Below are 26469 nucleotides of genomic sequence, written 5' to 3'. Positions count from 1 at the left end.
TTCAGCCACTGTTCAACTTTACTTAGTGTTTCTGTAAGTACAAAGCACTTTTTCCCGCTCTGACAATGAAGCAGACAGTAACCATTTACTAAACTCTATGTCACCCATTCCCATAAACTGAGCAAGTCGACAGAACTGAACCTTCTTCTGCTGCTTCAAAGAAGCTTTTTCTCTTTTACCAATATTTTTGGTTCGGCCTGAATTTATCCCTAATTTGGGTCCCCGTGGCTGTGGCTGTCCGGTGGTATCGTTCTCGCATATGGTCACAGGCTTCCCTCCTTGAAACCCAGGGCCGAAGTTGACAATATCTTCATTACGGTGAGCATAGACGATTCCTGCACGGCATCAAACTGATGTTAGAAATTAGAATTGTTTGACAAGGGGAGAAACATGGAAAGTGCAGACCCTCTCAGCAACCAATTTAAGAATTGCATCACCAAAGACATTCGAGTACCATGACTCTACACAGATATTGAACTGAAAATAACAGTAATGCAATCAGTCTGCTATGGTTTTCATGGTTCAAGAAAAATGTGGTTCCATGGTTTGCACTGCAAAAACGGAGGGCACTGCAACCTTTCTCAAGTTCAGTTGTATGGGAAATCTGGAAAATCTTTCAGTTTTTGGGACACTAACCCGATTGTGGTCTTTTTCTTGGGGTTAGCAGCAAAAAATCAATTGTCATCTCCCATGGGCGAGGCTCTACTAGCCTAGTGGGGAGTTGATACCCTATTCACAGGGTTCGCATGCTCTAAACAGTACATTTTCCTTTCTCTGTTTCTAATGCAAGTGGTCTTTAGTGAAAAAATAAAATGAATTGATATAAACCCCTTGCTTACTACACACACACAGCAACCAATGACATGGTTTCAGATTCACACATACAAAAGGCAGAAATCATGAAAGAAGAAGAAAGAATAGACTAACAATTAACAATTAAGGTTACCTAAATCTTCAAGCACTGGATTATCAGTTACAGACTGGTCCAAGTCATCAGATTCTCTGGATTTTGAGCCCGACAAAAACATGTCGCTTTCTTCCTTAGATGAAACAACATTTTCCCCCAGTTCGGTTGGGCCATTCTTTCTGTTTTGATGCCCATGTTCTTGTCTCCCCTTCTCACGTGATTCAATAATCTCACTTGTAAAATGCTTATCAGACAGATCCCGGAACAGATTGCAAATTCCAAAAAGCTCACCTTGAAATTCTTTGCAATCCTGAAAGGAAGTTACCACAAGTGAACATTTAAAAAATGCTTTTTTATTTATACAATATAAGAATCAATCATAGTTGACCAAGAAACCATAGCCTTCATACCTGTACACCTTCAAAATAACGTTTTTCCATTTTTCCTGAAACAGCAATGTTTGATAGCTGCTGTTTGTATACTTGACGGGAATACACAAGTTCCTCTAGGGAGCCAGCTGCAAGAAAGCGAAAGACTACCACATGTCGTTTTTGCCCATAACGAAATGACCTGTCTTGTGCCTGTAAGTCCTGTGCTGGGTTCCAGTTTGGATCAAATATTACAACACGATTTGCGCTGACAAGATTCAGGCCTAACCCTCCAGCTCGAGTTGATATGAGGAACACCTGACAAAGAAAACCAATGCAAACATCAATTTATTTACAAATATTTGATGATGTAATATTTTACCATACCAGCTCATAGGCTACCTGTTTGCTTGGACTTGAGTTGAAGTCATCAACAAGTGACTGCCGTAAGCTAGCTGGAGTTGAACCGTCAAGTCTGGAGAAGCAATAACCTTTACGTATGAGAAACTTTTCCAGTATGTCCAACATCCTGCAAGAAAAGTTCATTTTCAAGTCAAAATAATATAGGTACAAGGAAAGGCTTAAACACACTAAATCTGTTGAGAAACAATGATTTTGGTAGAATGATTAATTGATTAGTGTGGTCACAATAAAGTGGACATAACACTATTACATGAATACCTTTACTTGGGTAACAAGAAATAGAAACTTACATGAACAAAAACCCTAACAGAGTTGAACTCCTAGAAGAACTCAACCAACACTCCCCCTCAAGTTGAGGCATAGATATTAGTCATGCCCAACTTGCCTACAATAGGAAAGAAATCTCCTTCCTTTAAACCTTTAGTGAAAATATCTGCCACTTGGTCTCCAGACCTACAAAAAGCATGCAGATGAGCCATTGTTCCAACTTTCCTTTGACAAAAAACCTGTCAATTTCAATGTGCTTAGTTCAATCATGTTGCACATGATTATTGGCAATACTAATAGCAACTTTGTTGTCACAATATAGCATCATACGGTTTCGAACTTGGACTCCAATTTCTTCTAGCAAGCCTTTCAACTATAGTAGCTCACAAACTCCACGAACCATAGTTTTATATTCAGCTTTAGTACAGGATAAAGCTACCACATTCTGTTTCTTACTTCTCCAAGTAACTAGATTACCTCCAACAAAGGTACAGTAACCTGAAATTGATTTCCTATCTGGAGATTTAGCCCAGTCTGCATCAATGTATGCTTCTACTCTTAGATTATCAGTGGGTGACAAAAGTATTCCTTTTCCAGGAGTTCCTTTCAAATAGTGCAGTATTCTGGTAACAACCTTCATATGAGTTAAATATGGATAATTCATGAATTGGCTCACTATCCCCACTTCATAAACGATGTCTAGCCTAGTGTGCGACAAGTAAATAAGCTTCCCTACCAGCCTTTGGTATCTTTCTTTGTCCGCTGGTTCTCCCTTTTTTTCCTTAAGTTTAGCTCCAGCTTCAATAGGGGTATCAATTGCTTAGAGAAAAATCCTCTGCTGTGCACATCTCCTGCTGCTGTGCACAGCAGTGCGGCACCACAAATTGACACATGGTGTATTCTTAATAAACGGTTCAGATTAAAAGGCAATGTCTTAAGTGAAAGTGACCCATCTTATGACCCGTTTTAACAAAAAAATAACCCGTTTATTAGACCCGGTTCTAAATATGGTTGCCTAATGATTTGTTTCCAAGATTCTCCCATCGTTCCCATGACTCCATCTTCTTCCCTCCATCGATCTTCTTTTCCTCTCATTGCTAAGCACATCTCTCTGCTGGATGTATTTTCTCTTGCAACCTGCTAGTAAGGTCTTCTCCCATTCTATGCTTGAAAGTGACACCATGATGAAAGCCATAATTCAAACCCTATGGAGTTATAATTACCTACATCAGTATAATGACACCAGAAATTTCAGTCAAGTAACACGGTAGTAGAAGATATTTTCAGAGATATGAAAACTGGACTATTTCAGATAAATTGAGAAACCTAGACAAATGCAACAGTAGACATAGGAGAAACAACGTATAGTGAAGAAAGAACCATTCATGAATCTAAAACAGAAGTATAAATCATCGAAATGTCGTGCAGAAACCATACCCAGAAAAGAAAAAAGGGAAAAATCAGTAAACAGGGGAACAAAAATAGAGCTACAGGGTGTGAGGTTATTGATTTACTTAAAAATCTGAAAATTTATTTAAATTTAAGGAAACGAATAGTATGGAACCAAGAACACCTTAGCAGTAGAACCACCAAACATTTTCCCGCAGTGTTTATCATGGTTGTAAATCAAGCAAAGTAGTCAGGGGAAACTAGAAAGAGATGAAGGAATTAACCTATCAGCGCAGAGCCTTTCACCCAAAAAGCTGCAAATCTTAGTGAAATTCTGGAGGAGTAACAGAGAAGGGAGGAGTCACATCTGGGTGGCCAAAGGAGAAGGCCTTACCTGTAGGAGAAAAAACATCCAGCAGGGAGACGTTCTTAGCAATGAGATAATAGATCGATGGAGGGAAGAAGATGGAGTGTGTGGGAACGATGGGAGAATTTTGGGAACATATTTAGAACCGGGTCTAATAAACGGGTTATTTTTTTGTTAAAATGGGTCATAAGATGGGTCACTTTCACTTAAAACCCTGCCTTCTAATCTGAGTTGTTTATTAAGAATACACCATGTGTCAATTTGTGGTGCCGCACTGCAGTGCACAACAGGGAGATGTGCACAGCAGAGGATTTTTCTCCCAATTGCTTTACAACCCAACATTCCCACTTCTGATAATAAATTCTAAGACAAAATTTCTTTGGGATAGGAATATACCCTTCTTTGATCGAGCCACCTCAATCCCTAAGAAGTATTGTAATTTCCCTAGATCTTTAATTTCAAACTCTCTGCCAAGAAAGTCCTTCAACCTTCGAATTTCTTCTCCATCATTCCCTGTGATGACAATATCGTCCACATAAACAATGAGAAGTGTGATATTAGTACCTGACTTCTTGACAAATAGTGTATGATCAACATTGCTTTGCTTGTACCCAATAAAAGTCATTGCCTTCAGGAGGCGTCCAAACTAGCATCTTGGAGACTGTTTTAACACACAGAATGATTTTAACCGATAAACTTTCCTTGCAGTATTGTCATTGGCTTTCATGTGAGATTTCTATATAGACTTTTTCCTCTAACTCCCCATGTAAGAAGGCATTCTTTACGTCTAGTTGGTGCAAGTTCCAGTCTTTGTTCATAGCTACAGACAATAGAACTCTAACAGTGTTTAGTTTCACAATAGGGGCAAAAGTTTCATGATAATCATCCCATAGGTCTGGGTAAACCCTTTTGCAACTAGTCTAGCCTTCAACCTATTGACTAATCCATCCATATTTTGTTTTACCACAAACACCCATTTGCAGCCCACGGGTGTTTTTTTTCCTGGAGGAAGGGTAACCAACTCCCAAGTATCATTTTTATTTATTGCTTGCATTTTCTCTACCATAGTTGCCTTCCATCTCTTATTAGCATAGGCTTCCTGCCAACTTTTAGGAACATATATAGATAATAGAGAGGATATAAAAGCATGGTAAGAGTCAAACAAAGAGTCATCAGAAACATATTTAGCTATGGGATGCTGAGTACAAGATCTGACTTCTTTTATAATAACAATAGGAAGATTAGAAGAAGATACCTCAGGGAGAACAATAAAATCTTATTCTTGAGCAAGAGATTGAAGTGGTAATGTGTCACCTTTCTCCACCTGCTTTAACTGGTTGTAATTCTTCCTCTGATAAATCTGCACATCCTTTTTCTGGTCAATCTTGTTTTAATAGACATCAATAGTGTGCCTCACAGGAGTGGTCTCCCCCCGAGCAGGTTCTTCACATGGTTCAGAAAATAAAGGGGGAGAATTGAAGTCCTCAGGTATACTACTGGCCGAAGTCTCCCCCTAATCAGGAAACACTTATTGAACTCCTAAGATGTGTTGTGGTGGTGTGATAGAAAGGTCTAGAGTTGGAAAGAACACCTCTCCTCTAGGACTCTCCCCTTGGAGAGGTGTATAGTAAAGGCAAGACTCGTTAAAAATTACATCCATGGAAACAATGATTTTTTAAGGAGGATGATAACATTTGTACCCTTTATGAATCGTAGAATACCCCAGAAAAATGCAGTGTAGGCGGCGGGGAGCCAGCTTGGCTTGATTCTGGCATCACACACACATCCAAAAACCTTTAGGGGAATAACAAAAGAAGAGGCTCCTTGGAAAAGCTCATTAGGACATTTAAAAACAAGTATTCTACTGGGCATCCTATTCATAAGGTAAGAGGCGGTGAGTATAGCAGCACTTCAGTATTGGTCAGAGACATCCATAGCAATCATAAGTGAACAAGCTATCTCTAAAAGATGCCGATTCTTCCTTTCAGCAACCCCATTTTGGGCAGCGATATTAAAACAACTAGTCTGGTGTATTATGCCAGAGTCAAAGAGATATCTCTGAAATTCATCATTAATATACTCTGTGCCATTGCCACTGCAAAGGATCTTCACAGTGGCATTGAATTGAGTTTTAATCATATCATGAAAATCACGAAAACATTAAAAAAAAAATGATTTTTTTGAAAAGATAAATCCATGTAAAACGAGAGTGACAATTAATAAAAGTAACGAAGTACCTACGGCCAGTAAAAGACACACGCGACAAGGTCCCCACACATCTATATGAATTAGTACAAAATGAATAGATTTTTTATTATGAAGAAAAGGTAAATAAATACGAGTCTACTTCGCAAAAATGCAGGCTTCACAAAATATTCATCCTTTTTACAAGAAGAAACTAAATTAGGAAATACTTTATGAAGGATTCCTAGAGGGGGGTGACTTAGCCTACAGTGTCACTGATGAAGTTATGATATTACCGAATAGATCTGATTAGAAGCTACAGCTAGAGCAGAAGTAGATCCTCCAATTGGCTCCAACAGATAAAGTCCATTGTCTAGTTTACCACATCCAATCTCTTTCCCCGTTACCAGATCCTGGAAGACACAGTAAGATGGGGAAAAAGTCACTTTACAATTCAAGTCATGTGTAAGACTACTGATAAAGAGCAAATTAGTAGAGAAAGAGGGAACGTGTAAAACTTTAAACAAAGAAAGTGATGGAGAACGCTAAATGGTCCCTTTTCCAGCAATGGAAGAATAAGAGCCATCAGCAATTCGAACTTTATCTTTTCCAAAAGCTGAAGCATAATATAAGAAAAAGGAGGATGAACCTATCATATGATCTGTGGTTTTTGTATCAATGATGCAAGGAGCAAAAACCGAAGAAACATGGAAGCCTGTAAAATTTTTACATGAAGTAGCAAGGTAAGAGTTGGTATGGGTAGTGGAGGAAGCAGTAGTCGAGGTTGTAACGACAGTAAAAAATAGCAGAATACGTCGTAGAGTAGCTAACTCCTCCTGTGAAAAATCAATGTTTGCAGAGGATGTTGTGGAAACTGTCTTATAAAGATTATCCTTCGGTTTTCCCTTATTTGTGCCCTTTTTTGCTCAAAATCAACAGGTTTCCCATGGAGCTTCCAATAACTGGCTTTGGTATGATATGGTTTGTAACAGTGCTCACACTTGACAATATCCTTAGCCAAATCAGATTTAGTGCTAACAGATTGTAACGCGAATGTCTCCACAATAAGAGCATGAAGCATGACTAATCGACGACTTTCCTCACACTAAACAAGGGCATAAGACTGTTCTAGTGTAGGAAAGGGAGAACGACTTAATACTTGCCTAGTTGCCTCTGATATGATTATATTCCATATTCAAACTTGTCAAGAAGTCATATACCCAAATCTTATCAACATGCTTCCTATAAGTAGCCACATTATCTGGATTAGTGGGGTGATAATACCCACAATGATCCAACTCCTGCCAAAAAGATCACAACTCGGCATAATATTGGGCCACATTCAGTTCCTTTTAGGTAGTCTCATGAAGCTTCTTCCATAACGCATAAATCTGTGCATCATTCCCCAATTGTCCAAATGTTTCAGTAGTAGCCTTCCAGATTTGGGCTCTAGTATCAAGTAATAGGTATCCATGGACAATATTTGGATTCATGAAATTCAAAAGGAATAACATAATAAGAGAGTCATTCGAGATCCATTTATCCTGCGAGACACTTATAGTGGTAAGTTTGATAGTGGTGCCCGTAATGTGTCCAACAAGTCCTCTTCCAACAATAGTCAGGTAAGTAGTGCGAGACCAGATCAAATAATTTGTTTTATCAAATCGTACCGAAAGAGGATGAAAAGTGGGGTAATGTTTGGAGTCAGAGGGAGTAGTAGTACCATCAGTAGTACCCTATCAAAATAACTGAAACATCGCAAAATGCAATAGCCAAACCATCCAAACAAATCTAGGGAATGGTAGGATTCAAAAGGTGCATATAAGGAACAACATGTTTTTTTCCCCCAAAATAGGCTCCCTGGAGTTATGGAAACTTACAAATAAACCCCAAAAAAATGTGAATTTTCAAATAGGTCCCTAAAAATATGCAAATTCACAAATAGGTCCCAAGAAATATGAGAATTCACAAAAGAACCTTGGATATAAAGGAAATCACAAACAGACCCTGTAATATGGGTAATCACAAATAAACCCCAGAAAATATGCTAATTCACAAAAGAGCCCCCTGGAACATCAGTTTTTTTCTTTCAATGGTTCAAAAAAGGATTTCATATCACTCAAAAGTGAACCTAGAGATAGAAAAACAGAGGCAATAGGGGAAAAAACAGGAGAAAGCATAGCGGAAGGTGGGTCGATGGATAAATCTGATTCAAAAAAGGAAAAACAGAGTCAATTCAAGGCTGCAATGGGTGTTGCAGGTTAAGGCGATGGTGGCTGCAGGTGAAAAACAGAGTCAATTCAAGGCTGCGATGGGTGTTGCAGGTCAAGGCGATGGTGGCTGCAGGTGAAAAACAGAGTCAATTCAAGGCTGCGATGGGTGTTGCAGGTCAAGGCGATGGTGGCTGCAGGTTAATCTCATGTTTGTGACGGTGGAGCAGCAGCAGCAGGTCTGTCGACAGTAGAGTAGCAGCGGCAAGTTTGCGATGCAGAATCTTGAGAGACTCGATGAATTTCTCTTCTTTTTTTCTCCTCTCCAGCAGCAGCAAGTTTTGCGATGCAGAATCAAAAGAGATTCGATGAGTTTCTCTCTCTCTTTTTTTTTTTCCTTTCCACAATCGATGGGGTTTGGGTTCCTTGTTCTTCCCTAGTCGAACTTTGGCTTTAATGCCATGTTGAGAAACAGTGATTTTGGTAGAATGGCTATCAACGTGATCTCAAGCCCTCTATTTATAATAAAGTGGACATAATACTATTACATGAGTACCCTTACTTGGGTATAACAAGAAATAGAAACTTACATGAACAAAAATCCTAATAGAGTTGAACTCCAAGTAGAACTCAACCAACAAAATCTAAGGAAACAAAGAAATTTGGAAGGGCAGGAATTTTGAAAGGAAGAAAATAAAGAAAAGATTAATCCAACAAAAGCCCAACAGCTCTTTGTAAGACAGGTATTTTCAATTCTAAAACATTCTCTCCTTTTAGGTGGTTAATGACTAACTCTTAATCTAATACAATATAAGTGTCATTCTCTTTAAGGGATTCTCATGGCTCATATTTGAAGTTTCCAGAAAAATAAAGCCGTAGAATTATGATTTCAAGTGGGTAGAAACATAGAAATAAGATTAAGTTCTTGTAAAAGTTATCATACATCAACCCAATTTAATTCTTCTAGGAGCAGCTATTTACAACTAGCACAAGACAAGTCGAATTAAATAAGAAACTAATACTTCCATTCACAGTCCAGTGCAAAATAATACCAAATGAATAAAAAGACGTGAACTAGGAAACCCAGGAACAGCAAAACAATACCAGGACAAAGCACCAGAAGAGCAAATAGGGGAAACCAGGACTGAAAGATAACATGAGTATACCAAAAGGTATAGCATCTTCTTAATGGGATAAATGAAGGAAGTCCAAGCATGATTCGCACCTGACAGAATAGCTGAACAGAAGAATTTTATCACCCTGTACAACCCATGATGACATAAACCATTCCAAAGCTCGCATTTTTCCGCAATGCTCAACATCACTAAGGCCCATGAAGCTCTCATTCTGAGTGATTCCGCCAACCAAGTCAATATCAGCACCAAAGACGGCAGAGGCAAATGCTGCATCTTTCCTCTGTTTCTCTATATCATCCTTGGGATTAGGCTTAATCAGCTCCAGATGATTGCTTATCTGAGAGACACCTTAACAAATAAACAACCAATAAAAGAAAATGGAACTAAGAAAAAAATAACATAAACCAAAATTTACCTGCTGAAGCTTTACAAGGCAAGGAAGTACAAGGCAGAAGGGACATGAATCACAACCTTCAGGGTTGTCCCTATGAAGATGACGCCATATTATTCCATTTGGCACAGTCCTGTTGCAGCACTCCACCTGAGTTAGAGGACTTCCACAGCTACAGGGAAGGTCTTTATTTATCAGACATTGAATATCTGGTGACTGTAACATCCTACTGTACACACGCTTCTGCAACTTGCTCATTGCACAAAACACAACATTATCTTCTTTACCCCTCATTAGATGTCCAATGGTCTCCTCTTTGGTCCTTCTCAATAGATATGTATGTAAAACCTCCACTAGGTGTTGCTTACGCTCATCTGCCATCCGAACAAATCGTTCGGGAGCATTAGACCTCTGACCATGCTTGAGTGGTTCATCGTAGAACTCTCGAAAATGTTCCCTCGTCCCTAGACAACCAGGTGCAACCCAATCAAAAAGATTAAACAACTCCATAATTTTGTTCTGCATTACTGTACCAGTAAGACCAAAGCGTTTCCTGGTTTCAATTTCTAAGCATGCAATGTAAAGTTTTGATTTTTCGTTTTTTAATCTGTGTGCCTCATCAACTATCACAATATCCCATTTGACCTCAGCTAAGCTTGAGCCATGAATTCTAAATGTATCAAAACTGGTTATAAGTATCTGAACCACATGTGTTTCAAGTTTCTCCAAAGTGAGATCACGGTTTGGTCCATGATAAACAGCAACACTAAAGGTCCCCCATTTAGAAAATTCATCTTCCCAATTGTGAATGACAGAAGTAGGGCAGATGATCAACACAGACCCTTTCTTTGCCAACCGGTCCCCCTTCGGTAAACTAGAGTCATCCTCTTCCTCATCATTTCCAACCACAGCAGTCAGGAACGCAATTGTTTGGATAGTTTTCCCAAGCCCCCTGTTCAGCATAACAAAAGATAAACCTAAGACATGTATCAGTAAAAGATGATAAAAACATATGGATTGGAACGATTATTTTCATATAAATTTCCAATTCCCATATAGCAGTAACTCTATCAACCCAAACATTTCAAAATTATTAACTTTAGAAAAACCTCAAACTTCTTCCACATAATTACTCCTATAATACTTATGTAAGAATCTGTAATCTAACCTGCACTCATTCATTAATTTAAACATCAAAAGGTGACAAACTTTGCACATATATCAGAAAAAATATGTTGGCACATGCAAGCCAGCATCATCAGCATCATCCTTTAAAACACCTGACCACCCCACTGGGTGTAAGAACATCAATTCCCCAGACCGCATCTTCTTGGGGGTTTATGAAAGGCGGGAGGTGCTACAGCGAACCCAATTGGAGTCAACCCACGTAATCAAAAGGAGATGACTCAAACCAGTGGGTTTGTTGAAAAGGAATTAGCCCTGCCATGTGGAGAAAGCTATTTATTGAGCTAAGGATTTGAAGAGAGGACTAGGTTGGAATCTGAACTACCTTTCCTACCTAGGGAAGTAAGCCCGGGGGTAACTTCACCCTTCTATTCCCGATTTGATGGGATATCTCTGACAATGGAAAATCCTGACTCATTAGCAACTAAAATACATCGAATCCAGCAGAAGTCTTACACAGTCAATTAAATCAAAACATAATAATGTTCAAATTAATATTAAACCAATTTAAATAAAACAACGGAAGTTCAAAACTGCCCACATATTGTCCTTTCCAAAAATCTACCAGACTAATAAGTCTTCATTCATCTTACCCCCCCCCCCCCAAAAAAAAAAAAATCTACCAGACTAATAAGTCTTCATTCATCTTACCCCCCCCCCCCCCCAAAAAAAAAAAAAAAATTTAATAAGTCTTCACACCCAAGTGTTACTAAAAACAAAAATCTAACTACTAATTTAGACATGGTGTTCATCTCTCAAACTGAGACTCTGCATGTCTAGCATTCTCATAATCACACCATCATATGGGGAACATAAATAAGGGTGAGCTTGCAAGAACTTAGTAAGGAAACAAGAATCACACGCTATTGGAATTAATCTCTTAAAATGCATATATATAGTGCAATACATTAACCCTCACTTTTGCCAGTCACATTCATATGAATACAGTGTAGAAATCCCCGCAAATACAAGGCCCCTGTCATTCTAGGAACTTATCTCTACATTGTTCCGTCCATAGCCAGATGGGTCCCTACAAGGTAGAGAAGTCTGATCCACGCCGTACCAAGGCTCCTGCACCATAGGCACCTCATAAAGTCCCACAGACATACTTGTATCTTCTCCCATAGTGTTTATGTATGCAATGTACATTTGTATATATATATATATATATATACATGCAACATGTAACCGTCTATTTTAGATATGTCAATAATATCTACCCAATAATGATGAATCACATAAGCAATAATGTTGTTATCAAAAACAATAATTTACAAGGAAATCACCAATACAGTCCAAGATAAGGGGTCATGAATAGCATTCACACATAGATGCACGCATATAGATTAGGACAAGTATACGCATGAGATGTCGCCAATGCATGCATAACTTCCCTAAACAGAATTTTTCTAAGGGAAAGACCATGCTAAACTCACTTTGAAGTATACAAGATCAAGAATTCAGGATTTGGTCATAAGATGGATAAAAACTAGAATTCAGGAGGAAATACATTGTAAGCATAATTAAGTTTGGATATAGCCCCTTGAAAATGCAGACTTACCACATGCTGACTATACATTTAAGAATCAGATTCTCTCATGTAATTTCCATTCAAAATCCAATTCTACACATGCCTTCATGCTCTACTGTTGGGGATTGCCACATCACCCCTCACTTAATTTTGATGATAACAAACACAAGGTACTAGTGCCTTGTTTATGAAATGTCTAATTAGATCTAGCCTAGTGAATTGAATCAAGGAAAGGCAGTCAAGACACAAGGGATCAGAAATGAATCAAAGGCCAACCCAAAACTATGGTATGGAGACAGAATGGAATCTGATGCATTTCAAAAGTGAGAGTCCATAGCACACAAGACTGAGCCAAAGTGCCATTACCATGTACAAGAGATTTAATCGTGGCTCACAAAATATGATCACAAGCTCAGGATGAAGACTCTAGCATGAACATGAAGTTTTATAAGCATGAGTATGTAAGTGTGAGTGTCATCGTCATCCGTGACATACATCTTCGCCTGAATAGATTATGGAGAGGAGAGTACTGATTTCAACTGTAGTGACTACAGTTAGTTTGGGTAGCCCCAGTCACAATCTATCCCCACTCATCACTGGTACCTTCTCAATATGGTGATAGATTTGTGGATGACTTCTTCACAGCCCCAACCCAGCCATACATGCAGGTGATGTTCAATAACCTGGTGGCAACAGTAGTGGGTGGATCCTTAACGCAAGCTGTGCAACCGCCTTTTCAAATATTACAATGTTGCTCCTGAACTATGCAAATGCACCATTCTATGCATTGTGGGTAATAGTACAAGCAATTCTTTGGCACCATGATGACATGGAATCCTTCTTATTCAATGTAGAGGCTAACATACTTCAGAGTTTTGATTGATGCAGGTTCTATTCCAAATCAGAATTTGAACATTGAAATGATGTATTAACAGTTTAATACTTCAACATTCATGTACAAGTAAGGCAAGTGAGGCAAGTGAGGCAAGTGAGTCAAGTGAGGTTGTTATTTTGTGAAATGTATTGACGAGGTCTTCACCAAGGCACCAATTTTTGAACTTATATGCAGAGAATTTCAATGTCCGAAGTAAAAGAAGCATTAAGGAGAATGAAACTCGACAAGACACAAGGTCCTGATGAAATCCCAATAGAAGCATGAAAAAGCTTAGAAATGCATGGACTAGTTTGGTTAAGTAAGTGGTCTGATAAGATTATGAGCACATGAAAAATGCCAGATGAATGGAGGAGAAGCATCGTGGTTCAAATTCACAAAAATAAATGAGATATTCAAAGCTATAATAACTATAGGGGAATTAAATTGATGAGCCACCCTATGAAATTATGGGAGAGAATAATTAAAACCCGTTGGAGACACTTAACTACAATTACAGAGAACAAGTTTGGATTTATGCTGGGAAGATCTACAACGAAGGCTATTTACCTAATTAAGAGACTTCTAGAAAGGTATAGAGAATATAGGAAAGACCTTCATCTGGTATTTATTGACCTAGAAAAAAGCCAATGATAGAGTTCTTAGATCATTAATTTGGCAAGTACTAGAGAAAAAAAGTGTTGCCAGTAAATATGTAGGCATAGTTAAGGATATGTATGATGGTTCAATGACAAGTGTTAATGAATTCCCAATTACAGTTGGGCTACATTAAGGATCAACTTTAAGCTCATATGTATTTGCACTTGTAATGGATGAATTAACCAAAGACATTCAAAATGAGGTCCCCTGATGTATGCTTTTGCTAATGATATTGTGTTGATTGATGAGACTCAAGTGGGGATTAATAGTAAATTAGAATCATGGAGAGTAGCTTTGGAATCAAGAGACTTTAAACTAAGTAGAACGAAGAAAAAATATCTAGTTTGTAACTTTAGTCATAATCGGGCAGACGATGAGGTGGTGATACTTGATGATAAGGAGGTTCCTCAAAGTGATTGTTTTAGGTACCTAGGTTCAATCATAAATAAAAGAGGTGATATAGACGATGATGTTTCTCAAAGAATTAAAATAGGGTGGATGAAGTGGAGAGGTGCGTCCAGGGTCTTGTGTTATCAACGTGTTCCATTAAAGCTTACAGAAAAATTTTATAGGACTGTTGGTTTGACCAGCTATGATGTATGGTGCAGAGTATTGGGCTGTTAAAAAGAATCATATAGATAAACTCAGTGTAACAGAAATGAGGATGTTAAGATGGGTGAGTGGAAAAACTAGGAAGGATAAGATAAAGAATGATCATTAAAGTTGGTTTGGGAGTTGCTCTGATGCAGCACAACTAGAAGTTATTGTTCACGCTATAGTAGTATGAACAGTAACCTAGATGATAATTTCATATTTGGTGGGCCCCAAGTCCAGCTTGCATGGAAATAGATTCAAATTTGGTGGGGCCAAACTCCAGCTTGCAAGGAGATAAAATAGGAACTATTTTTTGTGGGAGTTCTAGAGATAATTTAGAATTTTATTATTTATTATTGGGATAATCATGTAATCAAAGTTTTTATTTGGGTAGGATATCTAGGATAAGTTTTAGTTAGTTTTAAATTCCTAAGAGTCCTAATAGGATCAGTCTTTTGTTAGTTTTAACTTACCAAGAGTCCTATTATAGTTGTTTTCGTATCAAGTATGTTTGTTTTGTTATTTAAACACTTGTAATCAGCTTATTGAGGATGGAATAGAAAAAATGAATGAAAGAATTTGAAAAAAAGAGCTCACGTTGCTTTTTCTCTCCAGGCGGAACCAGCACTTCCCCCTCTCTCCAGGTAATCTCTCTCTCCTCCTTTCACCCTTGTTTCCCACTAGAAAAATTCCCTTAGCTCTCCTCTACAAAGATCTACTCTCTTTTTTCTCTCAAAAAAGACCTAGTTTCTTTCCTAGAAATCTTCTTCTTCTTCCCCAAACCCCACGGTTCTGTTTTTTCTTGCAGAAAAAAAATCTTTGTTTTTTTTTCTTCCTTCCCTCTTTCCCTTATATGGCAGTCTAGTTGTCTTTTGTTAGTCTCCCTTCCCTTCTCTTTGTTTCTTTTCTTTCTCTCCCTCTCTCTTATCATCTACTCTCTTTCCTAGGATACGGCATTACTTCAAAATATTTTTTTCTCCTTTCCTAGGATTCACCACTACTTCAAAATATTTTTTCTTTCTCTTATTTATGTTCCTAGATGCTTTCTAACCCCTGTTTGCAGCCAGGATCAGCAGGTAACATTATCTCTCCCAAAATATTTCTCATTTATTCTTTGGCAATAGTTTTGTTTAAAACAAAAACTTCCCAAGACTCCCTTTACATTGTTAATTGTTGAATTCCTTGTTAGAGATCTGATATTGATTAGGACAGCTCTATTTTTCTTTAAGTTTCTTAATACCCTTGCATTCAATTTAGTGTTATGGTGCCAAGATCCCCATCCCCTTGTTTCCCTATTGATTCTTGTTTAGTTGTGTTTACCAGTAAGACTTATTGTGTTTATTTCTCTACTTTAGCTGTCTTACATGCATGATTAATCATATTTCAAGTGCTGCAAATTCCTTTCTTTACTATCTATCAAGAATAGGTGTTTAATTCTAAGTGTCTAGTAGCCCACTTTGTAGGTCCCCTAGTTTCTAGGATTTCTCCTACATCAATTGACTCAACTGCTCCAACAAAAAAAAGAGTAGATCTTTGTAGAGGAGAGCAAGGAGAATTTTTCTAGTGGGAAACAAGGGTGAAAGGAGGAGAGAGGGGGAAGTGCTGGTTCCGCCAGGAGAGAGAGAGAGAAGAAAAAAAAGCAACGTGAGCTCTTTTTTTCAAATTCTTTCATTCATTTTTTCTATTCCATCCTCAATAAGCTGATTACAAGTGTTTAAATAACAAAACAAACATACTTGATATGAAAACAACTATAATAGGACTCTTGGTAATTTAAAACTAACAAAAGACTGATCCTACTACGACTCTTAGGAATTTAAAACTAACTAAAACTTATCCTAGATATCCTATCCAAATAAAAACTTTGATTACATGATTATCCCAATAATAAATAACAAAATTCTAAATTATCTTTAGAACTCCCACAAAAAACAGTTCCTAGTTTATCTCCTTGCAAGCTGGAGTTTGGGCCACCAAATTTGAATCTATTTCCATGTAAGCTGGACATGGGGCCCACCAAATATGAAATCATCATCTAGGTTACTGTTCATACTACTGTAGCATGAATAGTAACTTCTGGTTGTGCTACATCATGCTCCCATAAGTGATAAGCTTCGAGAAAGTCGTTTAAGGTGGCACAACCACATTCAATGGAGACCTATAAATGCCCCTGTACGGAGAAGTAATATAATCCAGATTGAAGGGACTAGAAAAGCTAGGGGTAGACCTAAAATAACCTTAAGAGAAGTGTTGAGAAAGGATATGCATAGCTTAGGCCTTGTATCTAGCATAGCCTCAAATAAAACTGATTGGAAGGCAAGAATCTATGTAGTTGACCCCATTCAGTTGGGACAAGGCTAACTGTTGTTTGTTTTGTTTGTTTATTGATGAGGTCTATATGAAGGTTAACGAATTTCACAGTTTCAAATTTCTAATGGTTATTAAAGTTTTTTTACATCAAATGAATAAGGTTGCTTTTTTATTAGATTATACGAGAGAGTAATTGAAACCCATTTAAGACACTAAACCACAATTACGAAAAACTAGTTTGGGTTTACGCTGGGAAGATCTACAACGGAGGCTATTTACCTAATCAGGAGACTTATGGAATGGTATAGAGAGTGTAGGAAAGACCTTCATATGGTATTTATTGACCTAGAAAAAGCTTACGATAGAGTTCCTAGAGCAATAATTTGACAAGTACTAAAGAAAAGAAGTGTTACAAGTAAAATATGTAGACATAATTAAAGATATGTATGATGGCTCAGTGACAGGTGTAAGAACAATGGGGGACAGCGTAATGAATTCCCAATTACAGTTGAGTTATGTCAAGAATAAACTTTAAGCCCATATTTATTTCCACTTGTAATGGATGAATTAACCAAAGACATTCAAGACAAAGTCCCTTGGTGAATGCTTTTTACAAATGATATTGTGTTCATAGATGAGACTCAAGTGGGGATTAATACCAAGTTAGAATCATGGAGAGCAACTTTGAAATCAAAAGGATTTAAATTATGTAAAACAAAGACAAAATATCTAGTTTGTAACTTTAGTTATGATCGGGCAGACAATGAGGTGGTGAAACTTGATGATAAGGAGATTCTTCAGAGTGATTGTTTTAGGTACCTAGGTTCACTCATAAATAAAAGAGATATAGAGGATGATGTTTGCCAAAGAATTAAAATTGGGTGGATGAAGTGAAAAGGTGCGTCCGGGGTCTTGTGTGATCGACGTATTCCATTAAAGCTTAAAGAAAAATTCTATAGGACTGTCGCTCGACCAACAATGATGAACGCAAAGTGTTAGAGTGTTGACTATTAAAAAGAATTATATAGATAAACTCAGAGTAAAAGAAATAATCATATTAGAGGTGGTATTGGAGTTTCTCCCATAAGTGATAAGCTTTGGGAAAGTCATTTGAAGTGGCACAACCATGTTCAACGGAGACCTATAAATGCCCCTGTACCGAGAAGTAATATAATTCAGATTGAAGGAATTAGAAGAGCTAGGGGTAGACCTAAGATAATCTTAAGAGAAGTGGTGAGAAAGGATATGCATAGCTTAGGTCTTATATTTAACATGGCCTCAAACAGAACTGATTGGAAGGCAAGAATCAATGTAGCCGACCCCATTTAGGTGGGACAAGGCTTATTGTTATTGTTTTTGTATGTGTATAATAACCTACGGTCCGAAGCCAAAGTCTCATTCTGGACTTACTTTTTACAAAATTAGATAGAGCCATCGTGTTCAAAGGTCCAAATTAGGCTGCATACAAACTTTTATTGTCAAACTAAGTCAAAAAAACATTGAGATGGCCAAAAAAATTCCCCGTCCAAAAAAAAAATCACGTGCTTGGAAGTGCAATTTGTCTTTCTTTTGGACCACTAAGTATGCCATCATGACGAAGTTCTCAATCCATAATGCAGACATGTCCAACCAAACCAATGCTATGCTTAAGGAGAATGTCAAGAAAGAAAAGAGGGAACATATCAGCTGAAACAAGCACATAATATTTGATGACAAGGCCCAAGGCAAAATGGAATCGTGGTAAAGGGCACATAGAGAATCTGTATTTGAGGAGACAAGGTTTACCTTGTGCTGCTGATGAAAAATGTGGAAACCATCATATTCTCTTAACTAGTTTTAGTATCAGCCACAAAAAATTCTCTTTGCAGATGAACAAAACTAAACTATAATAGAACACTGCTAAATCATTCTGTAGCTCGATGGTCCAAAGGCCAACAAAAGATAAGTGTTTCAAGCAATATTGCTTGAATTAGGAAGTAACTATAATTGGATATGGATACTATTTAAATATTTTTTGTATGGCAGAAGGATATACAATTGTCGACAAAAAAACCGCAGTTTTATAGTAAGTATATGTCTATATCATAGAACCTGACAGAATGTCTTTCCAAGGACTAACAGTTCTCCAAATCTTTTTTTTTTCCCCTAATTTGGCCGCCCGGGGGATGGGGGGAGTTGGAGTGTTCGGTGGTAGGAAGCAATTTAACATTCACCATAGCCCTTTTACTCATAGACTCTAAGCCAAAAAGTCATCAACCAACCCCAACCTTGAAGACCTCCAAAGATAATTTGAAGAAAACTGTGTTTTACCTGCAAGACTCTTGTGTGAATTAGCTGATAGAACCCACCCTTATCATTAAAGTAAGAAAACTATCAACCTACCCCCACCTTGACCTCCAAAGATGAGTTGAACAAATATGTCATTTACGTACAACAATCTAAAGTGAAACTAGCCATTAAAGCCCTCCAAAATCCTCGAAAAGCAAACGATATGTTCCCTGTATGATTAATTAATAATCATATCCACCCAGTCCAAGGGAGAAATTTTAAATGGGTTATCATTTTCACACATCATCATGCTGAATTTGGGAAGAAGCAAGGTAAATGCAGATAGGACCAAAGTTAATGTTGAATATATAAAATAGAAGTGGCCAAAACCTTACATGTCATCTCCAAGGATACCCCCATGGTTGTTCCTGTATAAACGATATAAGAACCTCACTCCCTCTCTTTGATGTTCAAGAAGCCTGCAATTGATAGAAGCAGGAACCTACAAGCGAGGGGGGGGGGGAATCTCATCAGTAAATTCATTGGATATGTTGACATAATTTCCCAGCAGGAATTATTTTGAAGGATTTTTCTTAATGACACTCCTCAAATTGACAAATAAATTGTTATCTTACCTTGAGCCCATTCAGTATTCCATTTCCATGTGTACTCCTAGAATATGCATGAAAATTATAATGACAATGATCTACCACTTTCAAATTATTCTAAATCCCTTGAACACTCCTAAATTAGAAGCTTCTGAAAATAGACTGGGGCAATTAATGAAGGTTCAAGTTCTAAATAAGCCACTCAGGTAGTATTGTTTATGAACTACCACATCAATATCCACAATATCTCACCAGCCAAAATCAATAGCATCATCAGATGATTGGCTTAAAATGACATGGTACATCCACAAATTAGAATAGTATATTCTCCTCGTAAAAACTTGCAAGCTCGAAACCGATAATTCACCATAATTATATATTTACCGTGTTCTGTATCAAAAATGTGGGGGTGGTTGTTTTCATGTCAACTATAGAATCTGCCGAGACAATACAGCCCTCTAAAGTTTTCATACGTTGATTGATCTTTGCAAGACCCGTTTCTCAGCTGTATGACATCACCTTTGTTGTGCTTAATCATTTATTTTAGGATACGGATACAGTTCAAAAATTGGATCCTTTCCTAGCAGCTTCTGATTTCTCTACCTACACTCCATTCCTATTTTCGAAAATAGAGCTCCATTTAATCTTGAGGGGTTTCCACTTTGTCTAAGCTATTGTCTTCCTCTTCATCCAAAATTCCGTGTTTTAGCAGAATTATGTGAGATGGAATATCCTAGACTTCATCTGAATAAATTAATCCTAAAAACTTAAAGCATCAAATTCAGTATGCGGTCGTGGTTCAATGTCACTGGAAGCAAGAAAGGTTTTCCTCCCCCTTGAAACAAAAACTAAAAGCCCAACACCTGGGTACAAATATTGAATAAACCCTGAATTGAGAAGGGGGAAGATGTTTGGCATCAGGTTCACCTCGAATAATGCAAAAGGAATTAACAACAAATTTATAGATTGAATTTCAAAAGAAGGATAAAAAACGCACCCGTACTGCTGGGTTTTCTCCAGGAGAAGAGAGAAGCATAGGTTCAAAAGGTCCTGTTGCCCCAAGTTGAAAGAGAGCAGAGACGGGTTCATCCCTACGGCGTTGGGAACCATGTGTGAAGCCTTCTTTCTCCTCCTCATCTTCCTCATCATCAGTACCAACAACGTCAACTTCCTTCCCCCCATTAAATGCTACTTTCTCTTCGTTTGATTGGGTTTGTGGGGTTTGATTTGATAAGAAGAGAGAAGGGTCTTCGAGGCGTTGGAGTTGCTGAGAGAGAGATGATTTGGGAGGTTTCCTGGGAAGTGTAATTAGATCAGAATCTTGGGAAATTGAAGACTGGGTGTTAGAAGAGATGGAGGAGAAACTGCTGCAAGGCCGTAGGGTGTCTTTGAACCTATTTAGAGACATTGATGAAGTCTCCTCAATTTTCGAAAGATTTATTCTCAGACTTCGGATCCTCTATGGATTAAAATTGGATAACTCTGTTTTTTCTCTCGAGTTGAGAAAAGCATCTTGAAAACCGACTGGTGATGTGGAATGTCACACAGTGATTTTCAAAGAGGTGGAGCATCTCGATTGAAAAACAAAACCTGTTTCAGCTTTCAGGTCCAAACTTTCAAATTTCAATAATTTTTCGTTGGGTTTATAACAATCACTGAAGGATTTTTGTCCGCTGCTGTTCTGACACCCTCCGGTTTCCTCCTGTTCTCCCTTGGATTTTTGACACCTGTTAAATTCTAATCCAACGATCAAAACCATTTCATTTTCAAAATCAGAGATGGGGCTTGAACGAACTTCTTCCCTCGTTCAGTTTTTCCCTCTTCGGCTGCCATCGTTTGAAGAACTCAGGTGTTCTCGTTCGCTGCCGCTGTTCTTCCATTTGAAGACCTCAGGTGGTTCGTTGTCGCTGTTCTTCCATTTGAAGAACTCAGGTGCCATCGTTCGCTGCCGCTGTTCTTTCATTTGAAGAACTCAGGTGCCATCGTTCGCTGCCGCTGTTCTTCCATTTGAAGACCTCAGGTGCCATCGTTCCTCACGAATCACCGGATTTTTGTCGCTTCAACCATCATTCGTTGTTCTTTAGTTGCAATATCAGAAGGTGAAGAAGTTCTGCAACTCTCGACCTCTCTCGGCCTCTCTACCAGGTAGACTCGTTTTTTCATTTCTTTCCCAAACAAAGAACAGAGAAAATTAAAGCAACCGAAATCCCTCTGTTCCACGGATTTGCTCGAATGAATTGATTTTTTTTTCTTTCTTTCAAAAGGCAACCGAAATCCCCCTGTAGCTGTACTTGGTGGACAAAAATCCATCTTTGGTCTGTCACAATCTCTCTCGCTTTCTCTCCCCCGCTCTTCTCCTCCTTCCTCTGCTATAAATTTTGATTGGCAATATGTGGACTTTCCTCGAAGCTTTAAAGTCTATTGATCCTGATACCTTCTTCACAAGCAATACCAGAAGTCGGTATTCTCTTAATCTGTTCTTTCTTTAACTTTCATAGTTATCTGTGTTAGTTGTTACTCATTGCTTCTTATCTCTTTCTATCTAGATAGTTTTTTTCGCTTCTTGCTACCACTTCATTAAGAATCAGTAACTTTCATCTAACATAAAGCTAAAGTTGACTAAAGTAAGAAAGGTTTATTAGCCAGAGATGCAAATGAAATTAATAAAACACAGGTTATGAATCTTAGACCCACACAGGGAATCTGGGTTAGTCCATGTTTAGGGGCGCAGGATTTAACCAACTGAATGTGTGTAGTAACCAAATTCAGAACTATCTAGTCATTCCTAGACATGTTCCTTTCACTGTTGCCTGTTTCTCCTCCACAAGAGCACAAATTTTCTTGAGGATGATGTAGAAACACAAGCCCTCTAGAAGTAACAATTGCCTTAGTTATGGCGGCCATGACAGCCTTACAAATTTAATTTTCTGATTCAGTAAATCATTCTATACCATCAAATCTGAGCCTAACTGTCATGTATTTGTAGAAAAGCATTGCATCACCTGGCATAGGTATATTGGCCATGGTTGAATCAAATGCAACTTGTGGGAAGAGATTGGCCTAGATTGGTCCTGAAAACACAGAGGCTAACCGCCAAGCATACAGAACACTCTTTGTCTCTGTTCCGGGTTTGGGCCAGTACATTTCAAGAGCAATCCTGTTTGAGGAAACACTCTATCAGTCTACAGTAGATGGTAAGAAAATGGTGGATGTTCTCAAGGACCAGAACATAATGCCAGGAATCAAGGTTGACAAGGTAAGGAAATGTAAGAAACAATGAATCGATGACAAACTGCTACATGAAAATGAACCATATGCATGATCATAACAAGAGGCATGCATATAGACATAAATCTTTGTATTAAAGTTGTTGGCCCCTTTGTCATGTTTATGATTCTATACCATTTTTATACGTAGGGACTGGTGCCACTGGCTGGATCAAACGATGAATCATGGTGCCAAGGACTCAATGGTCTGGCATCTCGTTGTGCAGCATACTATGAGCAAGGGGCACGCTTTGCCTAATGGTGAATACACATAAAAGCTTCTAGGAGTAACATCCTACTTTCTATTTCTACACTTCTATATGCAAATGCTGATTTTTGTTGTTGATCATATGCTAGGCGAACTGTTTTCAGTATTCCAAACGGGCCATTTGCGCTTGCAAGTGAAGGAAGCTGCCTGGGGGTTGGCAAGATATGTTGCTATTGCACAAGTAACTCAGACCATTCAGTTCATTTCTGTTTCCACATTTTAGAGTCCAATGTAGCTAGGCAAGAAATTTAGAATGAAAAATAGCAACAGACTGATACACTGAACTGCTCTCACCTTCTGTTTTCTTTCTGATCCACAAACAACTAGGGATTGTGAACTTAGAACTTTGGCAACTGGCAAGGGTCATGGTGTTCACTGATGCACTATCAGCCACACCTAGCATTTTAGTAGATAAACCACAGAATGAGGATGCAAAGATACAGAAGCTTATCAGTCCATGATTTTTCGTGCCTAAATTTATCAAAATTTCAAAGACACTGAAAAAGCATTCATTAGAGAAGTACCAGCATGAAGAACTGAGCACTTTAGTTTACATGAACAAGGATATAGTAACCGCGACTTGTAAATTTAATGAATCAAATAACTTTAGCTTAAGATAAGTTATTTTCTAAATTAAAACCTATTAAAAGAATGGAGACGAGCGAATCATGCATGGTGGTACTTTTTGTTAGAGTAAAGACATAGGACTAACTAGTTAGTTCCTCATTTTGTTGATGTAGTATAATGGTTTGGTTCCTATAGTTGAACCTGAAATTTTACTGGATGGAGAGCATGGAATTGACAGGACCTTTGAGGTAGTCTTGAAAGTGTGGGCAGAGGTTTTCTTCTACATGGCAGAGAACAATGTTATGTTTGAAGGAATTCTGCTCAAGCCCAGCATGGTGACACCCAGTGCTGAATGTAAGGAGAAAGCCACACCAGAGCAAGTTGCTGAATACACTCTGAAACTTCTTCGTAGAAGGATTCCCCCTGCTGTCCCAGGAATTATGGTATGCTTATCTTGACATTCTTCATACTTTAATTGTTTCAAAAAAGAGGGGGCAAAAACATTTAAAAAAAAATGAAGAAAAATGAACTTCTATTGAAAGTTTACCTTGTAACTGCTTTTCTTTTTTCTTTGGCAAAATAGTTCCTTTCAGGTGGGCAATCAGAAGTCGAAGCAACTTTGAACTTGAATGCTATGAACTGAGGAGCAAACCCGGCATGTTTCATTTTCTTATGCAAGAGCACTTCAGAACACTTGCCTGAAGACATGGGCAGGAAGGCCAGAGAATGTGAAGGCTACACAAGAAACTCCCCTTGTATGAGCAAAGGCCAACTCCCTAGCACAACTTGGAAAGTACACAGGTGAAGGCGAGTCAGAGGACGCCAAGAAGGGTATGTTTGTCAAAGGAATACACATACTGAGTTCCTGAACCTTGTAGCTCATGGGTTTTGATGCAACTGTTTTGTCATAACCAAAGAACATGATTGGGACATCTATAAACTAGCAATTTCCCTAAACCAAGGGCATGCTGATGCCATGTTAGCACTTAGCAGCACTAGTTCATGATTATTAATGTTGGAGGAGCAAGTTGTGAACCAATATGAGTTGTTACTATCATAGACAGTTGTTACATGAGCTTTACATTGAAATCTAACAATAGAAAGCCTAAGACAGAAACCACTATGGCACTAACTGATTATCCAAGCAAACTAATAACATAAAGATAGGAAATTCTAAAACAGAATACATAACCAAAAATAAACTGAACAATTGACTAGAGAATCACACTCAGAGGCTTTGGTTAGATTCAAGAGGCTGGGTAGGTCTTAGATAAATGAGTCTTTAGCTCAACTGGAAGAGCACATGGGGTCACACCCATGAGATGGTGGTTCAAGTCCACCAAGACTCAGAAAGAATTTTGCTTTCATTTTTCTTTTCAGGGCAACAAAAAGGCCAGTCTAAAAAATGCTTTTACACTTCATTTGTCTAACCAAAGATCGGATTGAAAAATAAATATCCAATCAAATGGTATGATGGCTATCTAAAACATTATAATAAATTAATCTTCACATAAAATAGAACCAAGTAAAGATCTGAGAGACCTACAAAGATATTGAATCTTAGTGGAATCGAACCACCATCTCATGGGTGGGCCCATGTGCTCTTCCATTTGAGCTAAAGATTCACCTACCTACATAAAGAGTGTTAGCAAAAGTGTATAATAAATACAACGCTAGATACACAGAAACCCAAAAACCCAAAGAGCATTCCAACAATATTCATTCAATCTGATAATGCCAGCAACAAAATAAAGATAATTCAAAGTGAAAAACAATATAATCCTTATATGAACACCTAAACAATGTAGAGAATTGTCCTTGCAAAACCAAATAACTTGTGGGCCAGCCATCAACCAAAACAACGGCACCTAAAATGAATCAACCACCTACAAAATCAGTTTAAGAAAATTACCTACAAATCCAAATGAACAATCTCTATATACCTTATATATGTAGAAAAAACAAGGCAAATTAAGATAAACATTATTTTTAGCAAACAAGATCTTATAGTACCTCTCATACCATGATACTAACTCAAATAAACATTTGTATTTGGAGCAGAAGTTTCCGATGAAGCAACAAAAGACTTGGAAGCATAGCCATCAACATTCACCTACACATGAATCTCAAAAATATAAATAATGAAAATTGACATTAAAGTATAGATCAGCTTGGTTTCATGATTTTTATCATCTGGCAAGCAGTCCTTTTTTCTTCAATTGTTCTTTTGATTATTCACTGCCTATGCAAATCAATTTCTATAGAAAGTTAAGATCTTTTACTTATGTTTACCAAGAAGTCTTGGATGATCCATATAAAAGCTTCTTTTGTTGGTGCAAATCAATTTTGCGATGTTATCAAATCTAGATAGGCAGTACTAGCAGCAAGGACAAAAGAGAAAAAGGGTACTGCGACTGCCAAAGAAGAGCAGAATTGATTTACCTTGGCAGTCGACTCTTGCATGTTAAATTGTAAAGTAGATGCAAAGTAGAAGCTTGCCTAGTATGAATCTAGCTAGGAAACAAGCTAAGAATAGCAAGCAAACTGTAAAAGCAGAACTAACTAAATAAGTTAGCTGTGCAACACAACAGGATGAGGACATTTATCTCATTGAGTTATATACATGCATACCCATTATGTACTCAATATAGATAGGCTACATTAGTTGACCAGTATATCAACAAAAGTACTGTATCTTG

At 37.9% G+C, this 26469-nt stretch overlaps 1 protein-coding gene and 1 pseudogene across 1 annotated transcript; one reads left to right on the top strand and one right to left on the bottom strand.

Moving 5' to 3' along the window:
• Nucleotides 1–18: 18 nt before the first annotated feature.
• Nucleotides 19–21298, bottom strand: SWI2 (switch 2). The gene is made up of 8 exons (XM_089169325.1): nucleotides 20667–21298; nucleotides 19457–19563; nucleotides 9667–10594; nucleotides 9341–9588; nucleotides 1678–1804; nucleotides 1318–1593; nucleotides 947–1217; nucleotides 19–335 (listed from the first exon to the last, which is right to left on the bottom strand). The coding sequence occupies exons 1-8, from the start codon at nucleotides 21075–21077 to the stop codon at nucleotides 19–21; spliced, it is 2685 nt and encodes an 894-aa protein (XP_089025451.1). The 5' UTR covers nucleotides 21078–21298.
• A 149-nt stretch (nucleotides 21299–21447) lies between these two features.
• Nucleotides 21448–24639, top strand: LOC149004831 (fructose-bisphosphate aldolase 1, chloroplastic-like; annotated as a pseudogene).
• Nucleotides 24640–26469: the final 1830 nt, after the last annotated feature.

The sequence above is a fragment of the Hakea prostrata genome, chromosome 9 (assembly GCF_041222555.1).
Source record: "Hakea prostrata isolate BN-2017 chromosome 9, UWA_Hpros_2, whole genome shotgun sequence".
NCBI classification, from domain to species: domain Eukaryota; kingdom Viridiplantae; phylum Streptophyta; class Magnoliopsida; order Proteales; family Proteaceae; genus Hakea; species Hakea prostrata.
Note: the sequence above shows the minus strand (reverse complement) of the source record. Positions and strands in the feature narration are given on the sequence as shown.

Excerpts from the sequence above, each read along its gene's own strand:
- SWI2 (XM_089169325.1), bottom strand. The coding sequence starts at position 21,077 with ATGTCTCTAAATAGGTTCAAAGACACCCTACGGCCTTGCAGCAGTTTC. Across the intron at positions 10,595-19,456 it reads GGTATCCTTGGAGATGACAT|GGGGCTTGGGAAAACTATCC; the intron begins GTAAGGTTTTGG and ends TATGCTGAACAG. Across the intron at positions 1,594-1,677 it reads ACTCAAGTCCAAGCAAACAG|GTGTTCCTCATATCAACTCG; the intron begins GTAGCCTATGAG and ends TTTCTTTGTCAG.